This window comes from Macaca fascicularis, chromosome 11 (assembly GCF_037993035.2).
Source record: "Macaca fascicularis isolate 582-1 chromosome 11, T2T-MFA8v1.1".
Lineage (NCBI taxonomy): Eukaryota > Metazoa > Chordata > Mammalia > Primates > Cercopithecidae > Macaca > Macaca fascicularis.
In genome coordinates, this window is record NC_088385.1 from 77,894,317 (window position 1) to 77,917,490 (window position 23,174).

General features: G+C 38.8%; 1 protein-coding gene across 1 annotated transcript in view; it reads right to left on the bottom strand.

The window, feature by feature from the left end:
- Positions 1 to 23,174, bottom strand: part of TSPAN8 (tetraspanin 8) — a 38,270-nt gene that overhangs the window by 9,668 nt on the left and 5,428 nt on the right. Inside the window, exons 2-5 of the mRNA XM_015431204.4 lie at positions 16,286 to 16,348; positions 11,822 to 11,959; positions 10,284 to 10,358; positions 10,081 to 10,188 (exon numbers count right to left, since the gene is read on the bottom strand). Coding sequence (XP_015286690.3) covers positions 10,081 to 10,188; positions 10,284 to 10,358; positions 11,822 to 11,959; positions 16,286 to 16,348 — 384 coding nt within the window. The remainder of the gene's footprint in view (positions 1 to 10,080; positions 10,189 to 10,283; positions 10,359 to 11,821; positions 11,960 to 16,285; positions 16,349 to 23,174) is intronic.

Below are 23,174 nucleotides of genomic sequence, written 5' to 3' on the forward strand. Positions count from 1 at the left end.
TGTTCCATTGGTCTATATCTCTGTTTTGGTACCAGTACCATGTTGTTTTGGTTACTGTAGCCTTGTAGTATAGTTTGAAGTCAGGTAGCGTGATGCCTCCAGCTTTGTTCTTTTGACTTAGGATTGTCTTGGCAATGCAGGCTCTTTTTTGGTTCCATATGAACTTTAAAGCAGTTTTTTTCCAATTCTGTGAAGAAACTCATTGGTAGCTTGATGGGGATGGCATTGAATCTATAAATAACCGTGGGCAGTATGGCCATTTTCACGATATTGATTCTTCCTATCCATGAGCATGGTATGTTCTTCCATTTGTTTGTGTCCTCTTTTATTTCACTGAGCAGTGGTTTGTAGCTCTCCTTGAAGAGGTCCTTTACATCCCTTGTAAGTTGGATTCCTAGGTATCTTATTCTCTTTGGAGCAACTGTGAACGGAAGTTCATTCATGATTTGGCTCTCTGTTTGTCTGTTACTGGTGTATAAGAATGCTTGTGATTTTTGCACATTAATTTTATATCCTGAGATTTTGCTGAAGTTGCTTATCAGCTTAAGGAGATTTTGGGCTGAGACAATGGGGTTTTCTAAATATACAATCATGTCATCTGCAAAGAGGGACAATTTGACTTCTTCTTTTCCTAACTGAATACCCTTGATTTCTTTCTCTTGCCTTATTGCCCCAGCCAGAACTTCCAACACTATGTTGAATAGGAGTGGTGAGAGAGGGCATCCCTGTCTTGTGCCAGTTTTCAAAGGGAAATTTTTCAGTTTTTGCCCATTCAGTATGATATTGGCTGTGGGTTTGTCATAAATAGCTCTTATTATTTTCAGGTACGTTCCATCAATACCAAATTTATTGAGCGTTTTTAGCATGAAGGGCTGTTGAATTTTGTCGAAAGCCTTTTCTGCATCTATTGAGATAATCATGTGGTTCTTGTCTTTGGTTCTGTTTATATGCTGGATTACGTTTATTGATTTGCGAATGTCGAACCAGCCTTGAATCCCAGGGTTGAAGCCCACTTGATCATGATGGATAAGCTTTTTGATGTGTTGCTGAATCTGGTTTGCCAGTATTTTATTGAGGCATTTTGCATCGATGTTCATCAGGGATATTGGTCTAAAATTCTCTTTTTTTGTTGTGTCTCTGCCAAGCTTTGGTATCAGGATGATGTTGGCCTCATAAAATGAGTTAGGGAGGATTCCCTCTTTTTCTATTGATTGGAATAGTTTCAGAAGGAATGGTACCAGCTCCTCCTTGTACCTCTGGTAGAATTCAGCTGTGAATCCATCTGGTCCTGGACTTTTTTGGTTGGTAGGCTATTAATTATTGCCTCAATTTCAGAGCCTGCTATTGGTCTATTCAGGGATTCAGCTTCTTCCTGGTTTAGTCTTGGAAGAGTGTACATGTCCAGGAAATTATCCATTTCTTCTAGATTTTCTAGTTTATTTGCGTAGAGGTGTTTATAGTATTCTCTGATGGTAGTTTGTATTTCTGTGGGGTCGGTGGTGATATCCCCTTTATCATTTTTTATTGCGTCTATTTGATTCTTCTCTCTTTTCTTCTTTATTAGTCTAGCTAGCGGTCTGTCAATTTTGTTGATCTTTTCAAAAAACCAACTCCTGGATTCATTTTTTTTTGGAGGGTTTTTTGTGTCTCTATCTCCTTCAGTTCTGCTCTGATCTTAGTTATTTCTTGCCTTCTGCTAGCTTTTGAATGTGTTTGCTCTTGCTTCTCTAGTTCTTTTAATTGTGATGTTAGACTGTCAATTTTAGATCTTTCCAGCTTTCTCTTGTGGGCATTTAGTGCTATAAATTTCCCTCTACACACTGCTTTAAATGTGTCCCAGAGATTCTGGTATGTTGTATCTTTGTTCTCATTGGTTTCAAAGAACATCTTTATTTCTGCCTTCATTTCGTTATGTACCCAGTAGTCATTCAGGAGCAGGTTGTTCAGTTTCCATGTAGTTGAGAGGTTTTGATTGAGTTTCTTAGTCCTGAGTTCTAGTTTGATTGCACTGTGGTCTGAGAGACAGTTTGTTATAATTTCTGTTCCTGTACATTTGCTGAGGAGTGCTTTACTTCCAATTACGTGGTCAATTTTGGAGTAAGTATGATGTGGTGCTGAGAAGAATGTATATTCTGTTGATTTGGGGTGGAGAGTTCTATAGATGTCTATTAGGTCTGCTTGCTGCAGAGATGAGTTCAATTCCTGGATATCCTTGTTAACTTTCTGTCTTGTTGATCTGTCTAATGTTGACAGTGGAGTGTTGAAGTCTCCCATTATTATTGTATGGGAGTCTAAGTCTCTTTGTAAGTCTCTAAGGACTTGCTTTATGAATCTGGGTGCTCCTGTATTGGGTGCATATATATTTAGGATAGTTAGCTCTTCCTGTTGAATTGATCCCTTTACCATTATGTAATGGCCTTCTTTGTCTCTTTTGATCTTTGATGGTTTAAAGTCTGTTTTATCAGAGACTAGTATTGCAACCCCTACTTTTTTTTTGTTCTCCATTGGCTTGGTAAATCTTCCTCCATCCCTTTATTTTGAGCCTATGTATGTTTCTGCGTGTGAGATGGGTCTCCTGAATACAGCAAACTGATGGGTCTTGACTCTTTATCCAGTTTGCCAGTCTGTGTCTTTTAATTGGAGCGTTTAGTCCATTTACATTTAAGGTTAATATTGTTATGTGTGAACTTGATCCTGCCATTATGATATTAACTGGTTATTTTGCTCGTTAGTTGATGCAGTTTCTTCCTGGCCTCAATGGTCTTTACATCTTGGCATGTTTTTGCAATGGCTGGTACCAGTTGTTCCTTTCCATGTTTAGTGCTTCCTTCAGGGTCTCTTGTAAGGCAGGCCTGGTGGTGACAAAATCTCTAAGCATTTGCTTATCTGTAAAGGATTTTATTTCTCCTTCACTTATGAAACTTAGTTTGGCTGGATATGAAATTCTGGGTTTAAAATTCTTTTCTTTAAGAATGTTGAATATTGGCTCCCACTCTCTTCTGGCTTGGAGAGTTTCTGCCAAGAGATCTGCTGTTAGTCTGATGGGCTTCCCTTTGTGGGTAACCCGACCTTTCTCTCTGGCTGCCCTTAAGATTTTTTCCTTCACTTCAACTTTGGTGAATCTGGCAATTATGTGTCTTGGAGTTGCTCTTCTCGAGGAGTATCTTTGTGGTGTTCTCTGTATTTCCTGGATTTGAATGTTGGCCTGCCCTACTAGGTTGGGGAAGTTCTCCTGGATGATATCCTGAAGAGTGTTTTCCAACTTGGTTCCATTTCCCCCCTCACTTTCAGGCACCCCAATCAGACGTAGATTTGGTCTTTTTACATAATCCCATACTTCTTGCAGGCTTTGTTCTTCTTTTTCTTCTTTTTTCTTTAGATTTCTCTTCTCGCTTCATTTCATTCATTTGATCCTCAATGGCTGATACTCTTTCTTCCAGTTGATCGAGTCGATTACTGAAGCTTGTGCATTTGTCACGTATTTCTCGTGTCATGGTTTTCATCTCTGTCATTTTGTTTATGACCTTCTCTGCATTAGTTACTCTAGCTATCAATTCTTCCACTCCTTTTTCAAGATTTTTAGTTTCTTTGCGCTGGGTACGTAATTCCTCCTTTAGCTCTGAGAAGTTTGATGGACTGAAGCCTTCTTCTCTCATTTCGTCAAAGTCATTCTCTGTCCAGCTTTGATCCGTTGCTGGCGATAAGCTGCGCTCCTTTGCAGGGGGAGATTCACTCTTATTTTTTGAATTTCCAGCTTTTCTGCCCTGCTTTTTCCCCATCTTTGTGGTTTTATCTGCCTCTGGTCTTTGATGATGGTGACGTACTGATGGGGTTTTGGTGTAGGTGTCCTTCCTGTTTGATAGTTTTCCTTCTAACAGTCAGGACCCTCAGCTGTAGGTCTGTTGGAGATTGCTTGTGGTCCACTCCAGACCCTGTTTGCCTGGGTGTCAGCAGCAGAGGCTGCAGAAGATAGAATATTGCTGAACAGCGAGTGTACCTGTCTGATTCTTACTTTGGAAGCTTCCTCTCAGGGGTGTACTCCACCCTGTGAGGTGTGGGGTGTCAGACTGCCCCTAGTGGGGGATGTCTCCCAGTTAGGCTACTCAGGGGTCAGGGACCCACTTGAGCAGGCAGTCTGTTCCTTCTCAGATCTCAACCTCCCTGTTGGGAGATCCACTGCTCTTTTCAAAGCTGTCAGACAGAGTTGTTTGCATCTGCAGAGGTTTCTGCTGCTTTTGTTGTGTTGTTGTTGTTGTTGTTTAGCTGTGCCCTGTCCCACAGAGACAGGCAGGTTTCCTTGAGCTGCTGTGAGCTCCACCCAGCTCGAGCTTCCCAGGGCTTTGTTTACCTACTTAAGCCTCAGCAATGGCAGGCGCCCCTCCCCCAGCCTCGCTGCTGCCTTGCGGTTAGATCGCAGACTGCTGTGCTAGCAATGAGGGAGGCTCCGTGGGCGTGGGACCCTCCCAGCCAGGTGTGGGATATAATCTCCTGGTGTGCCCGTTTGCTTAAAGCGCAGTATTGGGGTGGGAGTTACCCGATTTTCCAGGTGTTGTGTGTCTCAGTTCCCCTGGCTAGGTAAAGGGATTCCCTTCCCCCTTGCGCTTCCCAGGTGAGCAATGCCTCGCCCTGCTTCAGCTCTCGCTGGTCGGGCTGCAGCAGCTGACCAGCACCGATTGTCCGGCACTCCCTAGTGAGATGAACCCAGTACCTCAGTTGAAAATGCAGAAATCACCAGTCTTCTGTGTCGCTCGCGCTGGGAGTTGGAGACTGGAGCTGGTCCTATTTGGCCATCTTGCTCCGCCCTCTCACCTACTAGTTTTTTTGTTTGTTTGTTTGTTTGAGATGGAGTCTTGCTCTGTCATCAGGTTGGAGTGCAGTGGCGTGATCTTGGCTCACTGCAACCTCCAACTCCCTGGATCAAGCGATTCTCCTACCTCAGCCTCCCAAGTAGCTGAGATTACAGGCATGCACTACCACGCCCAGCTAATTTTTGTATTTTTAGTAAAGACTAGGTTTTACCATGTTGGCCAAGATGGTCTCAATCTCCTGACCTCGTGATCTGCCCACCTTAGACTCCCAAAGTGTTGGGATTACAGGCATGAGCCACCGTGCCCAGCCTCACCTACTAGTTTTTAATGACAAAAGAGAGTCAGATCTATGTAACTTAGATATTGTCAAAAAGGTTTCCAAAGAATTCACAAGAGAGTCAAAGAATTGTTGCTCAAAAGAGATGTGAAGTTTTAAAAGTGAAATTTCCACTCCATGATCTCTGATCACTTTTGAAAGAGAGGAGGAAAAAGATAGATATTGCAAAGACCAAAATAGATGGTCAAGGAGCTTCCCATAAGATTGAATTTTATGAACATCTTTAAAATATGGGATGGAACACAAGTGAAAAATCAAGCTCTTAGGATGTCAGGAAAGTTATAGCCCCAGAATAAACTGATTCATGGAAAAAACACTAAAAAAGAGAGGAAGGAGGGTTTGTAGCCATGTTTCAGGAAGAAAAACAAGGAAATGATAACCCCAAGCATCAGGGCATGTGGCACATAATATTATTTGATGGGAGAAAGAAAGATAATTATCCTTTATCTTGCTTCCATCTGCTCTATTAGAGGGAAAACACTTCGTGTAGAAATGGGGGGAAAATGGCTGAAAACAACAGAACCAAGACTAAGTGGTTTTCCCAGCTCTGACACATTGCAATGCCAAGATACTGACAGAATTTTCATTTACTGGGCAGGTAATCATGTTTATTATCCACATTAATTTAACCTCTGTGCCAAAGTTGGTTCATCTGTAAAACACAGATAATAACAGTTGCTAATAATAGCATTTAATTTGCAGATTTATCATAAAGATAAACATGAGAAAATCCATGTAAAGGTAAGAACTCCCAGGTTGAAGAAAGCACTCAATAATGCATTTGCTTTTATTGTTTTTGTTTTCATTGTTTGCTGTTGGTGTTGTTTCTGTTATGCTCTTACAGGAACACGATCTGTTCAGCATTGTTATCAATGATTTGAATAAACAGAAAAAATATCTTTCCAATTCTGTAGTTTATGTAGAGCTAGGAGTGATGATTAATATGCTGGAGAACAGTCAAATTTCAAAGATAGTTTAAATAACAGAGATAAACTAACAAATTCAACTGAGGCAGATATGAAGTCATACTTAGGTCCAAAGACTGAGTTACACAAAAACATTACTCAACAGATGTTTATATGACAGAGAGCTGGAAATGTCAGTTTGTCTCAAGGTCAGTACTAGCAAGGAGGGTGCTCTTGAAACAACCTCCTTTCCTGTTCCCATGGCAGACATGATTGTTTATTCTTTCTGATTACATAATCTTGAGTAGTGTTAACTGACACAGATATCCTCTGTCAAATGTAAAGTAAGTTCCACTATAAAATTTCTATTCTCACTTACAGATCAGTTCATATTTGGAATACGGTAGACCTCAGGACTCCTTAGGGAGGCATAAAGACATACTCACAGATGAGAGGGTAGAAGTGAGGAAGTTTAAAACTTGTCACGATATCAAGTCACTACATCAGAGATAGGAGCAGTTAAAGAAGAAGCTGGTCAGGACTTGTTGAAAGTGGTGTAACACCTGGATGAAAAAGGCAGTATGCACTGAATGATACAACACCCCTAGACAAACAATAATGAGCAAGAATCCAAAAGGGGTGCAGTCCATCAGTATGTTGACAGGGAATTTTTGTGGGAAATCCCTGAAATCCAAAGAGAAAGCCACTCAGCATCTACAGCTTTTGTCAATGTGTTATGGGACTCCAGGTCATCCAGCCAGAGTTTGTGGTGGTAGGATTCTTTTCCCAAAGAAGCATAACTTACAAAAGAGAGCACAGTGGAGAAGGAGGAGGAGGAGGAGGAGGAGGAAGAGGAGGAAGAAGAAGAAGAGGAAGAAGAAGAAGAAGAAGAAGAAGAAGAAGAAGGAAGAAGAAGAAGAAGACGAAGAAGAAGAATAAGAATAAGAAGAAGAAGAAGAAGAAGAAGAAGAAGAAGAAGAAGAAGAAGAAGAAGAAGAAGAAGAAGAAGAAGGAGGAGGAGGAGGAGGAGGAGGAGGAGGAGGAAGAGGAGGAGGAGGAGGAGGAGGAGGAGGAGGGAGAGGGGAAGGGGAAGAAGGAGGAAGAGGAGGAAAGAAGAGGAGGAGGAAGAGGAAAGAAGAAGAGGAGGAGAAGGAGGGAGAGGAGGAGGAGGAGGAGGAGGAGGAGGAAGAAGAAGAAGAAGAAGAAGAAGAAGAAGAAGAAGAAGAAGAAGAAGAAGAAGAAGAAGAAGGCGGAGGAGGAGGAGGAGGAGGGGAGGGGGAGGGGGAAGGGGAAGAGGAAGGGGAAGGGGAAGGGGGAGGAGGAGGAGAAAATAGGAGGAGGAGGAGGGAGGAGAAAGAAGAAGGAGGAGGAGGAGAAGAAGGAGAGGAGGAGGGGGAAGAAGGAGGAGGAGGAGGCAGAGGGAAGAGGAGGAAGAGGAGGAGGAGAAAGAAGAAGAAGGACGAGGAGGAGGAGGAGAATGAGGGACAAGAAGGGAGAGCAGGAGGAGAACAAGAGGAGGAGGCAGAAAAAGAATCAGCAGAAGAAGCAGGAGATAAAAGAAGGGGAGATGGAGGAGAAGAAGAAAAGGAAGAAGGAGAAGGAGGAGGAGAAGGACGAGAAGGAGAAGGAAAGAAGGAGAAGAAGGAGAAGAAGACTCATAATGAACATTTGAATAAATATAGTCCTACGAACACAAGGAACTTCAGCCATAGGATTTCTTTACAAGAGCAGGAGCACTTCAGGAGAACATGCTACAACATTTAGAAACATTTAGAAACCCAGGACTGGCACGGAGACCTTGAATCCAGGGAGGTGTGCAGCAGATGTTACTCAGGACCCAAACCAGAGGCTCAGTGATTATCTCTAGTATATTTTGTCCTAGGTCAACACCTTGGGACGGGTCTGGGATGCTCAGCCCCATCCAGCAGAGGTACTGAGGCTGCATAAATTCTTCCTGCTTTAAGCCTGTTTTAAGCTGGGCTCTAGAGTAAGAATGATCCCGGAAAGGAGAGAATCAAAGGATGCAACTAGGGGGAGCTAGGAAAAGCACATCAGAAAGGAAGTTAAACAGGGACTGACCCATACCAGGTTTCAGTTTTTGGAAATGATGCTTTAAGCAGAATTTTTACAAGCTGGCGTCTATCCAAATAGGAACTAGTGAATGCTCTGGGGGAGAAAAAAAAGGCATCTGATAAACAGTTCGAGAAACCAAGGATGTTTCCACTTGAAAAGCAAGGATTTTCGGAGTTGAATAGCCATTCTCAAAGAAAAATCTATCATATATAAAAGCATCAATAATGTTTTTTTCCTCTGAAACTCTGGAAAAACTCATACTAAATGATGTAAATCCTAGGGAGGCACATTTTGTTTCAAATTAAGAAATAACATACTAATCATCAGACTTGTATATAAGCGGGATGGGCAAAAATTAGTAAACTTTCACCTCTTTAATATTTCATTTGAGGGTAGATGACCATAAATATAAAATATGTTTATCAGTGAGAAGTCAGATTAAGTGACCTATAAAATTCAGGCCTCTCCTAAGATTCTGTGAATTTCCATGACATGCATATATTCAGGAGGAAAAAGCAGTAAGAGCACTCCGAGGATGGAAACTGATGCAAAGGCAGGAAGGCAGAATTGTCCAAGGGACCCTGAGTACAAACCTGGCTAGACTAGAGTTTACTCTTTAGAGAGCAGTACTTAGTAAAGTTAAAATATTAGGTAGGAGCCCGAGAGTAGAAGACCTTCAATGTCCACCCATATTTTGACTTTAAAGGAAAAAGGAGGGGATAGTATACTGATTTAAAAAATAATAGACTTGTCAGACAGATCTGGGTTCAAATTCCAACCCATCACTTCGTAGCTGTTAGACCTCCCTAAATCCCAATCTCCTTATCTGTAAAATACGGTTAATGAGGATAATGATATTACCCATCCATAGGGTTGTTGTGGGTATTAAATGAGCTACTGGATATAAAACCTGGTACATAGTAGCAATTAATGTTAGCTATTACCATTTTTATGAGACAGAGAAGTGGTGGAGGCTGAGAAAGAGAAAAAGAGAGGTTGGACATGGTTGCTCATGCTTGTAATCCCAGCACTTTGGGAGCCCAAGACAGGAGGATCACTTGAGGTCAGGAATCTGAGACCAGTCTAGGCAACATAGTAAGACCCCCCTCTCTACAAAAATGATAATAATTTTTAAAAAGGTAGCCAGGCATGCTGATGCGTGCTTGTGGTCCTAGCTACTCAGGAACCTGAGGTGGGAAGATCTCTTGAGTCCTGGTGGTTGAAATTGCAGTGAGCTATGATTGTACTACTGCACTCCAGGCTGAGTGACACAGCAAGACCCTGTCCTCAAAATAATTCATTATTTTTTAAAAAGAAGAGAGAGAGGCTATGAGCGGTGGCTCACCCCTGTAATCCCAGCACTTTAGGAGGCTAAGGCAGGTGGATCGCTTGAGGTCAGGAGTTCAAGACCAACCTCACCAGCATGGTGAAACCCTGTCTCTACTAAAAATACAAAAAATGAGCTGGGTGTGGTGGCGTATGCCTGTAATCTTAGCTACTCAGGAGGCTGAGGCAAGAGAATCACCTGGCAGGCAGAGGTTACAGTGAGCCGAGATTGCACCACTTCACTCCAGCCTGGGTGACAGAGCGAGACTCTGTCTCAAAAAAAAAAAAAAAAGGAGAGAGAGAGAAAGAGAGGAGATTCCCAGACCCACTATCCTTTTAAATGGTAAATGGAAAATATTAAAACTATTATTGATTTGACTCATTCGAGGCTTAACCTGTCATAAATGTATCTACTTAATTTCTGTCCTTCAAAACCGCTTCAGAACTTTCTATGAAGTGAGAAAGTAATTACAAATATCTTAGATATTTCTTATTGCATGGTGACAGAATAATCAATCAAAATCTGCAAAATGGAGACATTTTTCAATCTTTAAGGAATATGCCTTAAAAACTAAACAAACACAGAAGAACTATGTCCAACTCTTTAAAATGAACAACGAATTCTAATTACCTCTTTTTGAAACTCAGCCATGCCTTGCTGGAATTGTTTTGCACTTTCCCCTGTGGTGCTCAAAAGCTCTGTGGTGTTACGGAGAGTTTCATTGATAATGCGATCAGACTGAAAATTGAAAAGTATTTTACATTATTCATGCCACAAGGTAGTATTTCAATTTTTCAAATTTTTTCAAAATTTTCAAACATCTGTCCACACACCTCAGATTTTAAAACAGCTCCTAGGATACCTGCCGCCACCTGCAGGAGCAGGATCAGAAGCAAGCCTATGAAAAACTGAAGAAGAGGAAAAGAAATACACATTATCCTCAGTGCATTCAGTAACATCTGGGGACATTTTGGCACAGCACTTCTCTCTACAGCCGGGATTATATCACAGTGAGAGTGTCAGTCACACTCTTCATTTATTTCACTTTTTACTTCAAGCTGAAAATTTTGGGTTCTTTACTACTCAGAAAACTTTGCTCCAGAGACTGATCAAGGAAAGTGGTTCAGGCAAAAAATTATCAAAACAACTATTGGTATCTGTATGATATTGACTAGAGGGAAGTCTGAAAACTGAGATGAATTTATTTGAATGTTATTTTACTCCTTCCCTTTCTTCATCAAACACAACCTCACACAAACTCAGAACTGGCTTTGAAACAGCATCTCCAACTACTATCAGAATCACCTGGCATCTTGTTACATATATAGATTCCTGAAATCGGCCTCAGATACGCTGAATCATAATTTAGAAGGATGCAGCCCAAAGACAGTTAGTTTTTTTAAAAACAAGCTCCTTGAGTAATTAAATTCTTCAATTGCAAATGAGGCCTTGCTTTTCAAAAAGCAATCAGTAGGAATGTTATTAGAGTCCCTTTAAAACTCTGTCTCTATCATCCCTCACAATATTCAAACAGTTTTAAACATTTTTTCTCAGGTACTGATATAATCCTTACTTTATTAGAGGAATAAGTTTAGATTAGATCTGATAAACCTTTATGTCATATTTGTATCTGCTAAATACTTGATTTTTTCTGAATATTTTAACTATATCCATTTTCTACTGTATATGTTAAAAATGAATGTTTATGAATTATCCAAAACCAATTAATCCTCCTCGATGCTCTCTAAGAGACAATTCTGATTATCTCATTCATTTAAAATTTTTTTTTTTTAGCATGGCATGTAAAACACCTATGATTTTACCACAACCCACACTTGGATTCATCTTCCACCATTTACTGGAAACAGTCTTGCCGGTCTCCTGTCATACCCAAGGCTTCTCAGTTCCCAAACACACCAGCTTTCCAGAAAGCTTTTCCTACCCTCACTCATACAAATACCTTATTCACTTCTGCCCTGGTTTGAAAGTCCCATCCCCTGTCTTGCCCTTTGTTTCTGGGGCCACTCCCACTGTAGCTATTTGCTTACTTATTAATCTTCCCTAGTAGGTTCTAAAGGTCTTATGTATTATTTAGCACAATATCTGACACACAAAGGTATGGCAGTAATGTTGAATGAGTGAATGAATGAATAGATGAATGATTAAAATTTGTTTCCTCTCAGAGTATCCTCCAGTTTCTAAGCCAAACTAAGCCAAATCTAAGCCAGATCAGCTTACACACTCAAACCTTCTAAAGAGAAGTTGGAGGTAGAGTTTCATCAATCATGGCATTTTTTAACAGACAATAGGGATGGGAGAGAATTATCTGGAGTCTGAAGGTTGGACACTGGGATTTGTTTAGAGAACTCACCAACAGAAGCATGCAGCGACTTTCTTTTATAGCACCGCAGCATCCCAGGAATCCCATAATCATGATGATGGCACCTACAGCAATCAATATGTCCGCAGCAACATGGGAGCTAGAGCCCACATCTGTAGAATTTAAAATCTGAAGTAAAAAAGAGATTAATGGCAGAAAATTTCTTTCCTTGAAGTTGATTTTGCTCATTCAGCAAATACCCATTGAGTGCCTACTATGTGTCAAGTCCTGTGCCAGCACCTTGAAATACATCAGTGATCTTAAAAAGTACAAATCCTGGCCCTCATGGAACTCACATTCTATTGAAGTGCTATTTGCCCAAATAATGTTTCCAACCTTATATTTTTCTAAAATGATATGTTGAAAGCTGGGTAGAAGAAATGTAATAGATTTTTTTAAACCCTATTTTAAAAAGCTTAGGACAGTTACTTTTACTCTTCTTGATGTAATCTTTGGTTCACATATTTTGTGTATTCTACATAATGTAGCATTATAAAGCATGTGTTCTTATGGTTTTTAATTCTTTAAAAAGTTCAAGTTCTTTAAATTACTGATAGACACAAAAATATGAATGAATTTCAGAGTCATTATGCTGAGCTAAAGAAGCCACATAAAAAATTAAATACTGTATGATTCCATTTCTATAAAGTTCAAGCATAAGCAAAACTATGGTTATAAAAATCAAAGCAGTGCTTGACTTTGAGCAAGGCAGAAGGGAAAACAAGAGTTAACTGAAAAGGGACATGAGGGAATTTCCATGGGTTAATAAAAATGCATTGTATCTTCATTAAAAAGAAATCCAGTTCCTGATATTTCATATCAATTTTATCTCTTTGTTCCCAGAAGCCATAGTCCATAAAGTCATCTAGAAGCTCTTTATTTTGACTGTTAGTTAATGAGATATGAGAGGAAAAAAATCCTAGGGTTCTTTATAGTGGGTGGGCTACCCATCAGGCATAATTCAGTTCTCCCAACAACACACACATACTCGTCTTCACCACCCTCATAACACCTAGACTCAGTCTACCTCTTGTCCTTGATATGTGGATTTATCCAGAAGTAAATCAAATGAAAAAGTAAAGCCTTGTACATGTGTTATGCATAAATCCTGTATGTAGCCCATTTGTCTTCTATAACCTCTATCTACTGGGCTCTCTCTAGATAGAGCACTAGTTCCTAGACTAACTCGAAACCTCTGCCGCCCAGAATGGGCTATATAGCATGGAGGTCAGCTCCTTTAATAGTCAATACAAAAATGACTGATATGCTTTAATGATATTTTTGTTTTTCAAGGCTTTCTAATTCTACTTATTGCCTAGAGAAAACTTTTATTCAACAATCAATAGGAATGAATGTGCTAAAGTTATAAAAGCATTAAAACAAATATCTATATTTTGTCAGGGTCCTAATAAATATGGAACAGTCACCCAACCTACTGGGCTCCAGTTTCCCCATTTATAGAAGGGAATTGGGTCAACCTCTGTGATAGCTAGGCCTCCTTTGTCTCTTAAAAGTCAATGCCTACAGATAATGTTTCAATTTACATATTTTGAAAGCTTGGTTAAGTCCTAAAGATTTTTGTTTGTTTTTATTGTTTTCTTATTAATATTAGAGCTAAAAAATCAGTTTTGTTAATAAACAGGCATGACATTGGAATAAAAATAAATGTGACAAAAATAGAAGCGTTAGGAAACTAGCTCTATGGACTTACTGCTAAATATTGCTTCACTAGAATACTGTGGCCAGTACAGGCGAACCCTGTGAGAGGATGGAAGCCTCACTACCTGGGTTATCAGAATTTAGAAAAGATACCCCAGACATACAAATAATAGTTCAAATATCTACACGTGAGGCCAAGATAGCGTGACCAGCACTTGTGCAGCAGGTAGTGAAACACTTCTAGGAGGCTAACCTGGGCAGGGTGACCCACTGCCAGAGACTAGCCAGAAAGCAGTGTATTGACTGTCTAATGGTCATTGTTCCCATTCCAGCCCAACAAGTGTTTAATTTTTATTCAAGAATGAAGTGGAAATCTGAGTTCTGATGTTTGCACCAGGGGAGGCACAGCAGGGTTTGAAAAGCTGTCTTGAATGAACACTGTGTCCCTGTGTGTCTTAGGACAAGGGCAGACTTTCAAGACAGAGAAATTCAGCTGGGCCTGAAAGATGAGGACTCAGGAATCCTCTTTGGATCAGAAGGGACCTCCTGGGACAAGTATGGCTGCCCATGTGCTTTTCCTCATGGTGTTAAGTTTATCCTGAGGTAGAAAAAAGGGTCCCTATGACACACTTCAGCAGAAAGATCTGTCATTTCCCTAACATCCTTCTTTTCTGTGTTTATGTTCATGTTTTTCCTTCTAAAACAGCTACCTCTGTTTTTTTCACTAATAAAAAATTCAGCTCTTTGCTTAGTCTTGATTCTTTGTCACTGGCTTGAGATAAATACAAACCAAGCCAATTTTATATAAGTCAAGCTGGTTAATGTTGTCCTGGCAGACACTGGCTTTTGTTCAGGGTGAGAGGCTGATGAAGTGTGAGTCAAAATGTAACTAAAGGTGCTAACTCTATTAATTCATTCTCATCCCCAGACGTAGAGTAGCACCCTCTCAAGGACAAGAGTTCCCCCTTAATACATCCAATATGTACAATTTTTTAACAGACTAAACACCAAATTTGTTTACTAGAAGCACTGGGAAGGAAAGAAAATATCAACAGGAAGTAAAATAATAAAATAAAATAAATTGCAAGCTGCACACACATCTTGAAGGGCCAAAGCACCCTGTAAGTAGGTGACTGTTAATCTCTGTGCTTAATTGAGTCCCAAAGTCAGACTTCAGATTCTATAGGATGGAAATTCTGCACATCTTCAAATGCTCCTCTTGGGCTCAAACACCAGAGGTCCAGGCCATCAGGAAGTCACAATTCCAGTTATCAGTAGAAAACAATCAGTGAAATCCTGATGGACTAGGATGTTACTAAAAAGCTGCCACACCCATCTCCCACCATGGTGAGGCACAGAATGTAGAAGCCACTAATTGCCACTGTGATTCTCTGGGCTTTCTAAAGACAGAAAGCAATTTTTAAAAGGAAAAGAACAACAGGAGAGAGAGAGAGAAGAAACAAAACGAAACAAAACAAAACAAAACAAAAAAACAGAGATAGAGGGAGAAAGAAGTTTTCGGAAAAGCCACCCACTGTAGCAAAGAAAACAGAGCAGACGTTAATTCCCTTTTCATCTTTCTTTCCACTCGGCCGTGTTCAAAGACATTTAGCTGCACCATGATATAATATGTTTTAGTAGAAAATATATTGTCTTAATTGCTGGCTTAATAATCTCTCAGTAATTATCAACTTGGAATCAAAGTTCTTCTCAGAGAATAACTCTCTTTATGTGGGCAAATACCTTAAAAAGGCTCTAGCAGTAGAAGAGGTGATCCTTTAGTGGCAAGAGCCCAGAAAACAAAGAACAAATAAATGGCTCTGAATGTGTTACAATAATAATTTGCGGGGATGGAGCCCCAGAATAGAAGAGGGGAGAGAAAAGAATAAAAGCACGGGAGCCGGGAAATGGTGCCAGGGTGGCATTATGTTCCGTAAAACTGACAGAACAATCCCTGCACACTCGCCCCCTCCCTCTTCCCCCAACTCTTCCCACATTTGGGATACTGTGGCATGGAACAGATACCACACAAATGGAGTCCAATAGCTGGAGCCAGAATTAACCAAACGAAATACGCTTCCTCCAGTCCTGTAGATCTGGGTAAGAGCTTTGGCACTGGGAACGGAATGATGTGTAGGGGAGGAAAATGGGTCATGTTAATCTTACACATATAGCAAAAATCTGGACATCCCCAGAGAATTACCGAGTTACACCGAGTTAGATCAGCCACTACTGGCAAGCGGTTACCTTTACTGCCAGTTGCCACAGGTAAATAACAACTACCCTTGTACCTTGTTGCCTTTAAAATACAGATTCAAATTATTCTTTTCCAGGAAAACTTCTCATCTTCTTTCCTTTTAGACCAACCACATTGGGATCAACTAAATTACTGTCAATACCTTCTATTATAAAAATTGTTCTTCTTGGTGAGAAGGAGAGGTGGCCTATATCCTCAATATAGGCCTTAAACAAATGGTGGCCTTAAACAAATAGTAAAGGAGGAAAATGTCCACTTTGGCGCCTTCCCACCTGCATCTCACTGAATGTTTTTGAAATTTTTGAATAACACCTCCTCCATTCTCTAGAAAGATTTTTCCACCACTAGCACAGTGCCAGCCACATAGTAATTTTGATGGATTGAATTAAATTATAAAATCATGTAACAGCATAAGTAATTACATGAAGTAGTTGAGAGAAACACTTTAGACATGTTTATTACTATTATTGTCATACTTTCATGATTATAAACGAAATAAACTACATTGGGGAAGGGGTGACTTGTTTTTGCATACTTACCCCTTGAGAGTCACTGCCTACTCGTACCCATATTGATAATGCTAGGATCAAGATACCACATAGCTGCAGAAAAAAACAAAACAAAAAAAAGAATATAATTAGGATCATATGAAACTCTGATTCCACACCCTCTCATCTATCCGGTGACAGTAGTTTATCATTGACTATACTATCACAACCTGGAAGACATACATGACGCATATTCATGTACAGATCATTGTTGAAATGTTACATTGCAATTTATAAGTTTGATGAGAATAATTCTATTTTTCATCCACAACTCACTCATAGGTCTATGGACAAGAAGTTATTTCCATTAGGCCTGGAAAGATTATTTTTCCATGTAACTCTAGCCTTGTGTTTCTGTTAGATTGTAGCATACAAAAGAAAAGTCACAACAGTTTAAAGATAAAATATCTTTATCATGCCTCCGGGTTTGTTTGTGAGAAGCTATGTTGGACCAGGAAAAAAGGGAATGACTGAATAGTCACCATTCATTTAAGATTCGAGAGGAAGGGAGAAGTTGGGATAGACTGGAAAACGTAAAACATTTGACAAGATGTGCGGTTAAGCAACAAGGCTACACATTAATCAACAGTTTTTGAACCCAAATAAACTATCTTAAAAACAAGCTCTTTTAGGTGGTAAAGTTTACTCAGAGAGAAGGAACAATGAAAGACAGAACTTAAAGTCTTAAATTCCTTTAATGACTTTACCAGATTATTTAATTTGGACCAATGCCAACACAATAAAATGTAAAACACATTTTACTTTAGTGTAAGGAGAACTCTTGTCATTCAGGGTTTTTTAAAAAAAGTTATGCATTGTGGCTTCAAAAACAAAAATCAAAGATCTATTATTAGATAGAGATGTTAAGAGCTGGCCTGGTAACATACCAGATACAGCAGGCCTTGGAGGACTGAGTAGACAATTCTGACCTTGCTGTGCTCCGACAGACAAATGTCCTTGGAGCATCACTGCTTTCATGCATGGTTGAGACATATGCCTAGAACCTCCAGACGGCACTTTTAATGGCTTCTCATTGAGTTTGCAGGGAAAATAGAGTCAAGGGCTCTGTTAAGGACTAGGAAGCACAATGAGTAGTTGAGTAACCATAGACTCTGTGCTCCCTAAAAGACCTTGAAAATCATCTAGGTCTAAACCCCTCATTTTGAATGGAGAAATTGGAATCCTGGGTGCTAATTATCATATCATGAAAATGCGGAGCAATTCCTAACCAACCTGCCCTTACAAGATACTTCAACTCCTACAAAATAACGAATGCAATTAAAAACCAAACCTCTTTAACCACCAAATAACCTATGCTATTATCTCATACACACACATAAACACACACACACCATAAAATACAAATGATTCAAAAACACAGCTTTTGTGTTTGAAAATTTTCCTTACTTCTCTAACCCTGAGATTTACAGCATCCTTTCACTAAATTCTAATTTCATTTGCAAAAGAAGACAAATGCTCATTTTAGCAGTTCTTTGTTAAACAGTTTGTGAATGATAATTTATGTCAAATGATAATGAGACCCTCTGGGATTTTCAGTAATTTCATACCAACTGAATTTTTTGTTCGTTGTTTAGTTTGTTCACTGATTATCTTCTTTCTTTTTCTTCTCTTTTCACAGGCAGATTCATAATGATTGGCTTAACAGTCATTCTGGCCTTTAGCTGTAAGTAATGAACCTTATAGCTATTATGAGTAGCATTCTTTCCTGATATTTGTTAAACTATCAGTGAAAAAACTTTAAGAATTCTTAGTAAGAGCTTAGTAAGAACTCACTGTGATATTTTTTAAAACTTTAACTTTTTTGTTTGTGTATTACTATTTACTTTTTCAAGGTATTTAGACATCAAATCATTCACAAATCGTATTAAATCAATCATATCTGCCCCTCAGACAGCAACTTTTAGTCTTCTCAGCCACTGAAAGTTTTCTGTAACATTAACATTTAAAAGAAAAAGTACCCAACTGTTCCAGAAGTCAAAAGTATTTTGCCCAACTAATCTTCAGAATTAGACAATCTTTTTCAGGAACTATGAAGCTGGCCAATGTATCATTTCCATCCCTAACTCTACCTTTTCAAACTTCATTTTAAAAATGAAACAAATGTTTAGAGTATATCATTCTCATCTGAGTGGAGAAATTCCCATGTAAATATCAGTCTAATATCATGAAATTATTCATAACTTTGTTGAATGACTTTAAAAGTAAATTTATTTTCTATCAAGAATGACCATCCTAGAGCCATGAATAATACTGAACTATTTCATCCCATTATTAAAAGATTGACCATTATAATGGTTCTTTGAGCCCTTTACCAAGTTTAGCTTTTAGGGTTTTTCCCCTAATGTTTCTATACTATTTTAAAGGATTAAAAGTATAAATTAATAAATAAATGCCTCCTCTCTACTTTCTGTTGATAACATTGTAAAAGTAAAATGGGTTAGTATCGTGATCCCAGGACCCTGCAGAACTGACTAGGCCTACCTTTCCCTGCTTCTGGTTTCTCTTTGAAGAGAATCACTGTGGTTTCCATTCAGCTTTCACGGAACAGCCATCATTTTATGGAATTTGGATGCAATAGGTCTGAACCAGCATCCTAAGAAATTAGGCAATTTTGATATTTGCTTACGATGGACTGAATTGTGTCTCCACAAAATTCATATGTTGAAGCCCTAACCTCCGGTGTGACTGTTTTTGATGATAGGCTTTTAGAAGATAATTAAGACTAAATGAGGTCATGAAGATGGGGTTCTAATCTGTAGCACTGGTGACCTTATAGGAGAGGTATCTTTCTCTCTCCACTCACACCCAGGGAAAGAACATGTGAGAAACATGAGATGGCCAACGAATGAGGGTCCTCACCAGAAACTCAATTGGCTGGCACCTTAATCTTAGCTTTCCTAGTTTCCAGAACTATAAGAAAATTAATTTCTGTGGTTTAAGCCACCCCGTCTACAGTATTTTGTTATGACAGCCCAAGCAGACGACTAAGAACAGGCAGACGCTGAAGAACATAAAATATCAGGAAAAAAAAAAAGGGAGAGAGGGGAGAAGATACCATCCAGAACAAAAATAAATGGTAGAATGTTGATTTGTCCTCTTCTCTAATAATGTGTCTCCAATCATCCCTACTCCTTCCCTCCAAATTCTACCCTTTTATTTGGGTGTTTATTGAAGTATGTTTGGAGAATGCTGAAAATGCTATGTGAGGAGGAGGAGTGGATTTTGAACTACATCATAATTGGTCCCAAAATGGACACCTTTTAGATAAGCTTAAGAAACTCTTCCTGTGCTGCTCCTGAGAGGATAAAAAATAAGAAAATATGCAAGTGGATAATTACAAAATTTGTTTTTATGATAACCACAGAACACTAGAGGCGACTCCACGATGATAGGGAGCAAGGATTCCGAAAGCCCTGACATACTAGGACTGTACTGCTGCTGCTACTGTTATTGTTCATTTTCAAGTCTCTTCTTTTACTAAACATTTATTTTAAAGTCTTAGTTCAATTGCATTGTGGTAAGAGAGTGCAGACTGTAGGATTGTTACTTTTGAGTTTTTTTGCATTTCCTTCATCAATTTCTAAAGATTCAGAGATACTAGAAAAGACAACAAAGTCTCAAGAGGCTACAAAGTTTATTAGAAATTTATTAAATATACTTTATTCATTAAATCATTTAGATCCCCTGTATCCATGTTTTTTCTTGTCCTTCCTGAGTTATCAAAAACTGAGAGGCGGGTTGTGTTAAGCTGAATTAATGGAGTTTGCGTTTACTATTCTGTATCTCTAACAGTGTTTCCTCCACATAATCTAATAAATGCTATTTAGTGTAATCAGTCTTGGGCTTTAGCACAGAGTAAATGTTACTAAACTGCTATTTTCTATTACATCTCTTTCCAAATATCCTCCCAATTTACATTTGAGATAATAAAAAATATAACTATCAAGACATGTGACTTCTTTATTTCCAGATCTAAAATGGTTAGCCATTTAACCATGATTTTCCCACGCTTCAACTATCCATTTTTACTTATACCTTAATCATTTTGGATATGTTTCAGTAAATTTTACAGTGTGAATACCCAAAGATCTCTTTCTCTCTTATTCATTTGTGAAAGGCTCTGAATACTCCTCAGACATTGCTCCATTGTCTTCTGACTTTCAGGGTTAAACAGGAGAAGAATATCACCAGCCTTATTTTTGCTTATGCATTATTTGCTTGTTTTCTTTTCTGTCAGTTGTATCTAGACATTTGTAAGATGTTTATTTATCTTTTAACTAAATTAGTAGTTTTCTTAATATTTATTTAGGCATAGATGTCTTCTTTCATTGGGGTAGAACAGGCACTTGCCATCTGCATACAGGTTATGTTTTCAGCTCCACAAAATTTCCATATATTAATTTGATTACTATTTGTGTTCCATTTATTTTGTCCTCTTTTTCAAGAGCACAGCTTATTTTGGGTTTCCATTCTCTGTTGTCTGTATCTATTATCTTCTTTCACAACATTTTGATTTCTTTTTTGATTTTCCTGTGGGAGAGCTTATCAGTTTGGGATTCTATGTCACCATCTTTATTTAACGTAATCTCTACAGTGAAGTTTAATTCTGCTATTATGTTTGTAGTTTACTTGCAGTCCTTACATATTTTATCCATTTCCATTTTTATCTCATCCTGTTGTCTTCCAATAAACTTTATCTTCTCTTACAGCCTCCATCCACTGTTTCATGAGGGGTTACTCTAGCATCACATTGTGGATACCAATTTCTACATACACTTTTTCAAGATTCTAGAGTATTTCTTTCAGGGATGTGTGCTTGTCCTCTTAAGTCTTCAGGGTTACATATCTTTCACTTATTCAACAGTATTTTCTATTAGGTCTTATGCTAAATTTCCTTGAACAAGATGAGACAAATTCTGATTTAGAGTTCATTCAGAGTAGAATGTGCTGAGGCAGGTGGATCACCTGAGGTCAGGAGTTCAAGACCAGCCTGGCCAACATGGCGAAACCCTGTCTCTACTAAAAATACAAAAAAAAATTAGCTGAGTGTGGTGGCACATGCCTGTAATCCTAACTACTCAGGAGGCTGAGGCAGAAGAATCGCTTGAACCTGGGAGGCGGAGGTTGCAGTGAGCTGAGATCACGCCATTGCACTCTGGCCTGGGCAACAAGAGTGAAACTCTGTCTCTAAATAAATAAATAAATAAATAAGAAAGAGTAGAATGTGCATTCCCTTTACAAGCATGGCCTGATGCTGTTTTGACCTACTAAGCCTCATGTAATATTGGATTTTCTGATGCTGTAAACCAGTGGAGTAAATTAAAATCTTCAACTTTTAGCAGACTCTGTAATCATCGTTTTTAAAAAATCTTCAGCCCCATATGAATGGGGTTTATTGTATTTAGTGTTGATATGGTTTAGCTGTGTCCTCACCCAAATTTCATCTTGAATTGTATCTCCCATAATTCCCACATGTTGTGTGAAGGACCTGGTGGGAGATAATTGAATCATGCAGATGGTTCCCCCATACTGTTCTTGTGGTAGTGAATAAGTCTCACGAGATCTGATGGTTTTATAAGGAGAAATCCCTTTCACTTGTCTCCCATTCTCTCTTGCCTGCCACCATGTAAGATGTGACTTTCATCTTCCACCATGATTGTGAGGCCTTCCCAGCCACACAGAACTGTGAGTACATTAAATCTCTTTTTATTTATAAATTACCAGTCTCAGGTATGTCTTTATCAGCAGCGTGAAAACAGACTAATACAAGTGTTAAGTGTACACTCCATGTGTCTCCATGGTTGCATTCATGTGCATTTTCTAACAAGCACTCGGTATAACTGCTGCAATTTCTAATTTTTAAATAACTCTAAATTTAGGGAAAATAAATCAACTACATTGTTTTCCTCCCACAAAGGGCCTCAGTAACCACTAAAACCCTATATTCGTTTAACTTCAAAACATGTAGAGATGAATGTTCAGCATTTATCTGTATCCTGCTGTTTCTGAATCAAAAAAAGACACAATTTCAGTAATATTCTTACCATACTGTTTCAAAAGTATAACTTTCATATAAGTAACACCTGTAGAACTGTACATCCATTTGAAAAGCCTAGGAAAAATACAAATGACAGCCCACAGGCCACAGGGCATTATATCAGGAAGTTATAACTCAAGGTAATATGCACAGACAACATGTATCCTATCTTCCTATCTTGAAAAATGTGCCCACTTAAATCACCTGGAGGAAAAGGTTTGATTTAGAATTCTCAGGGCATTTGAGCCGGGAAATTTGGGTCCTAGATATTCAAAGTGGAAGGCAGCCTTGGGGCTGACATATCCCTCTACTCCTGCATATTCCTCGCCCTGTGAGATGAGAAGAGGATCAGAGTAGGGCTAAAATTATATTTACCTTTTGAAAGTCCATTATGTATAAAATACTGTCACAGTAGATTCTAACAGTTGTAAATGAAAAAGCAATTATGATGTTTAGAATCAGGAAAAATATGTTAATTGTGCTAGTATTAATGGTCAGTCCTTGGTTACAGGTTTTCATAAAATAGCTTAGTTAATCTTTCCAATTAATTCTGCCAGATAAAATGATCATTTTTATTTCACAAATGCAAAGACTGGAGCACGGAAAAGCCAAGGGAAATGTTCCAGAACAAGAAGGGGTAGATTCAGGATTGAAATCTCAGCCAGTCTGTTTACAAAATCCACCTTTCCCCCATTCCCTTAATTTATGATAGAAGAGTTTCTGACTTATCATATTCTTGCTATCTTATTTCCTCTTTGTTTTAAAACTCAACATTTAAATTTATTCATCACTATGCCAAATAGTTACACACTTCTGCTTCTT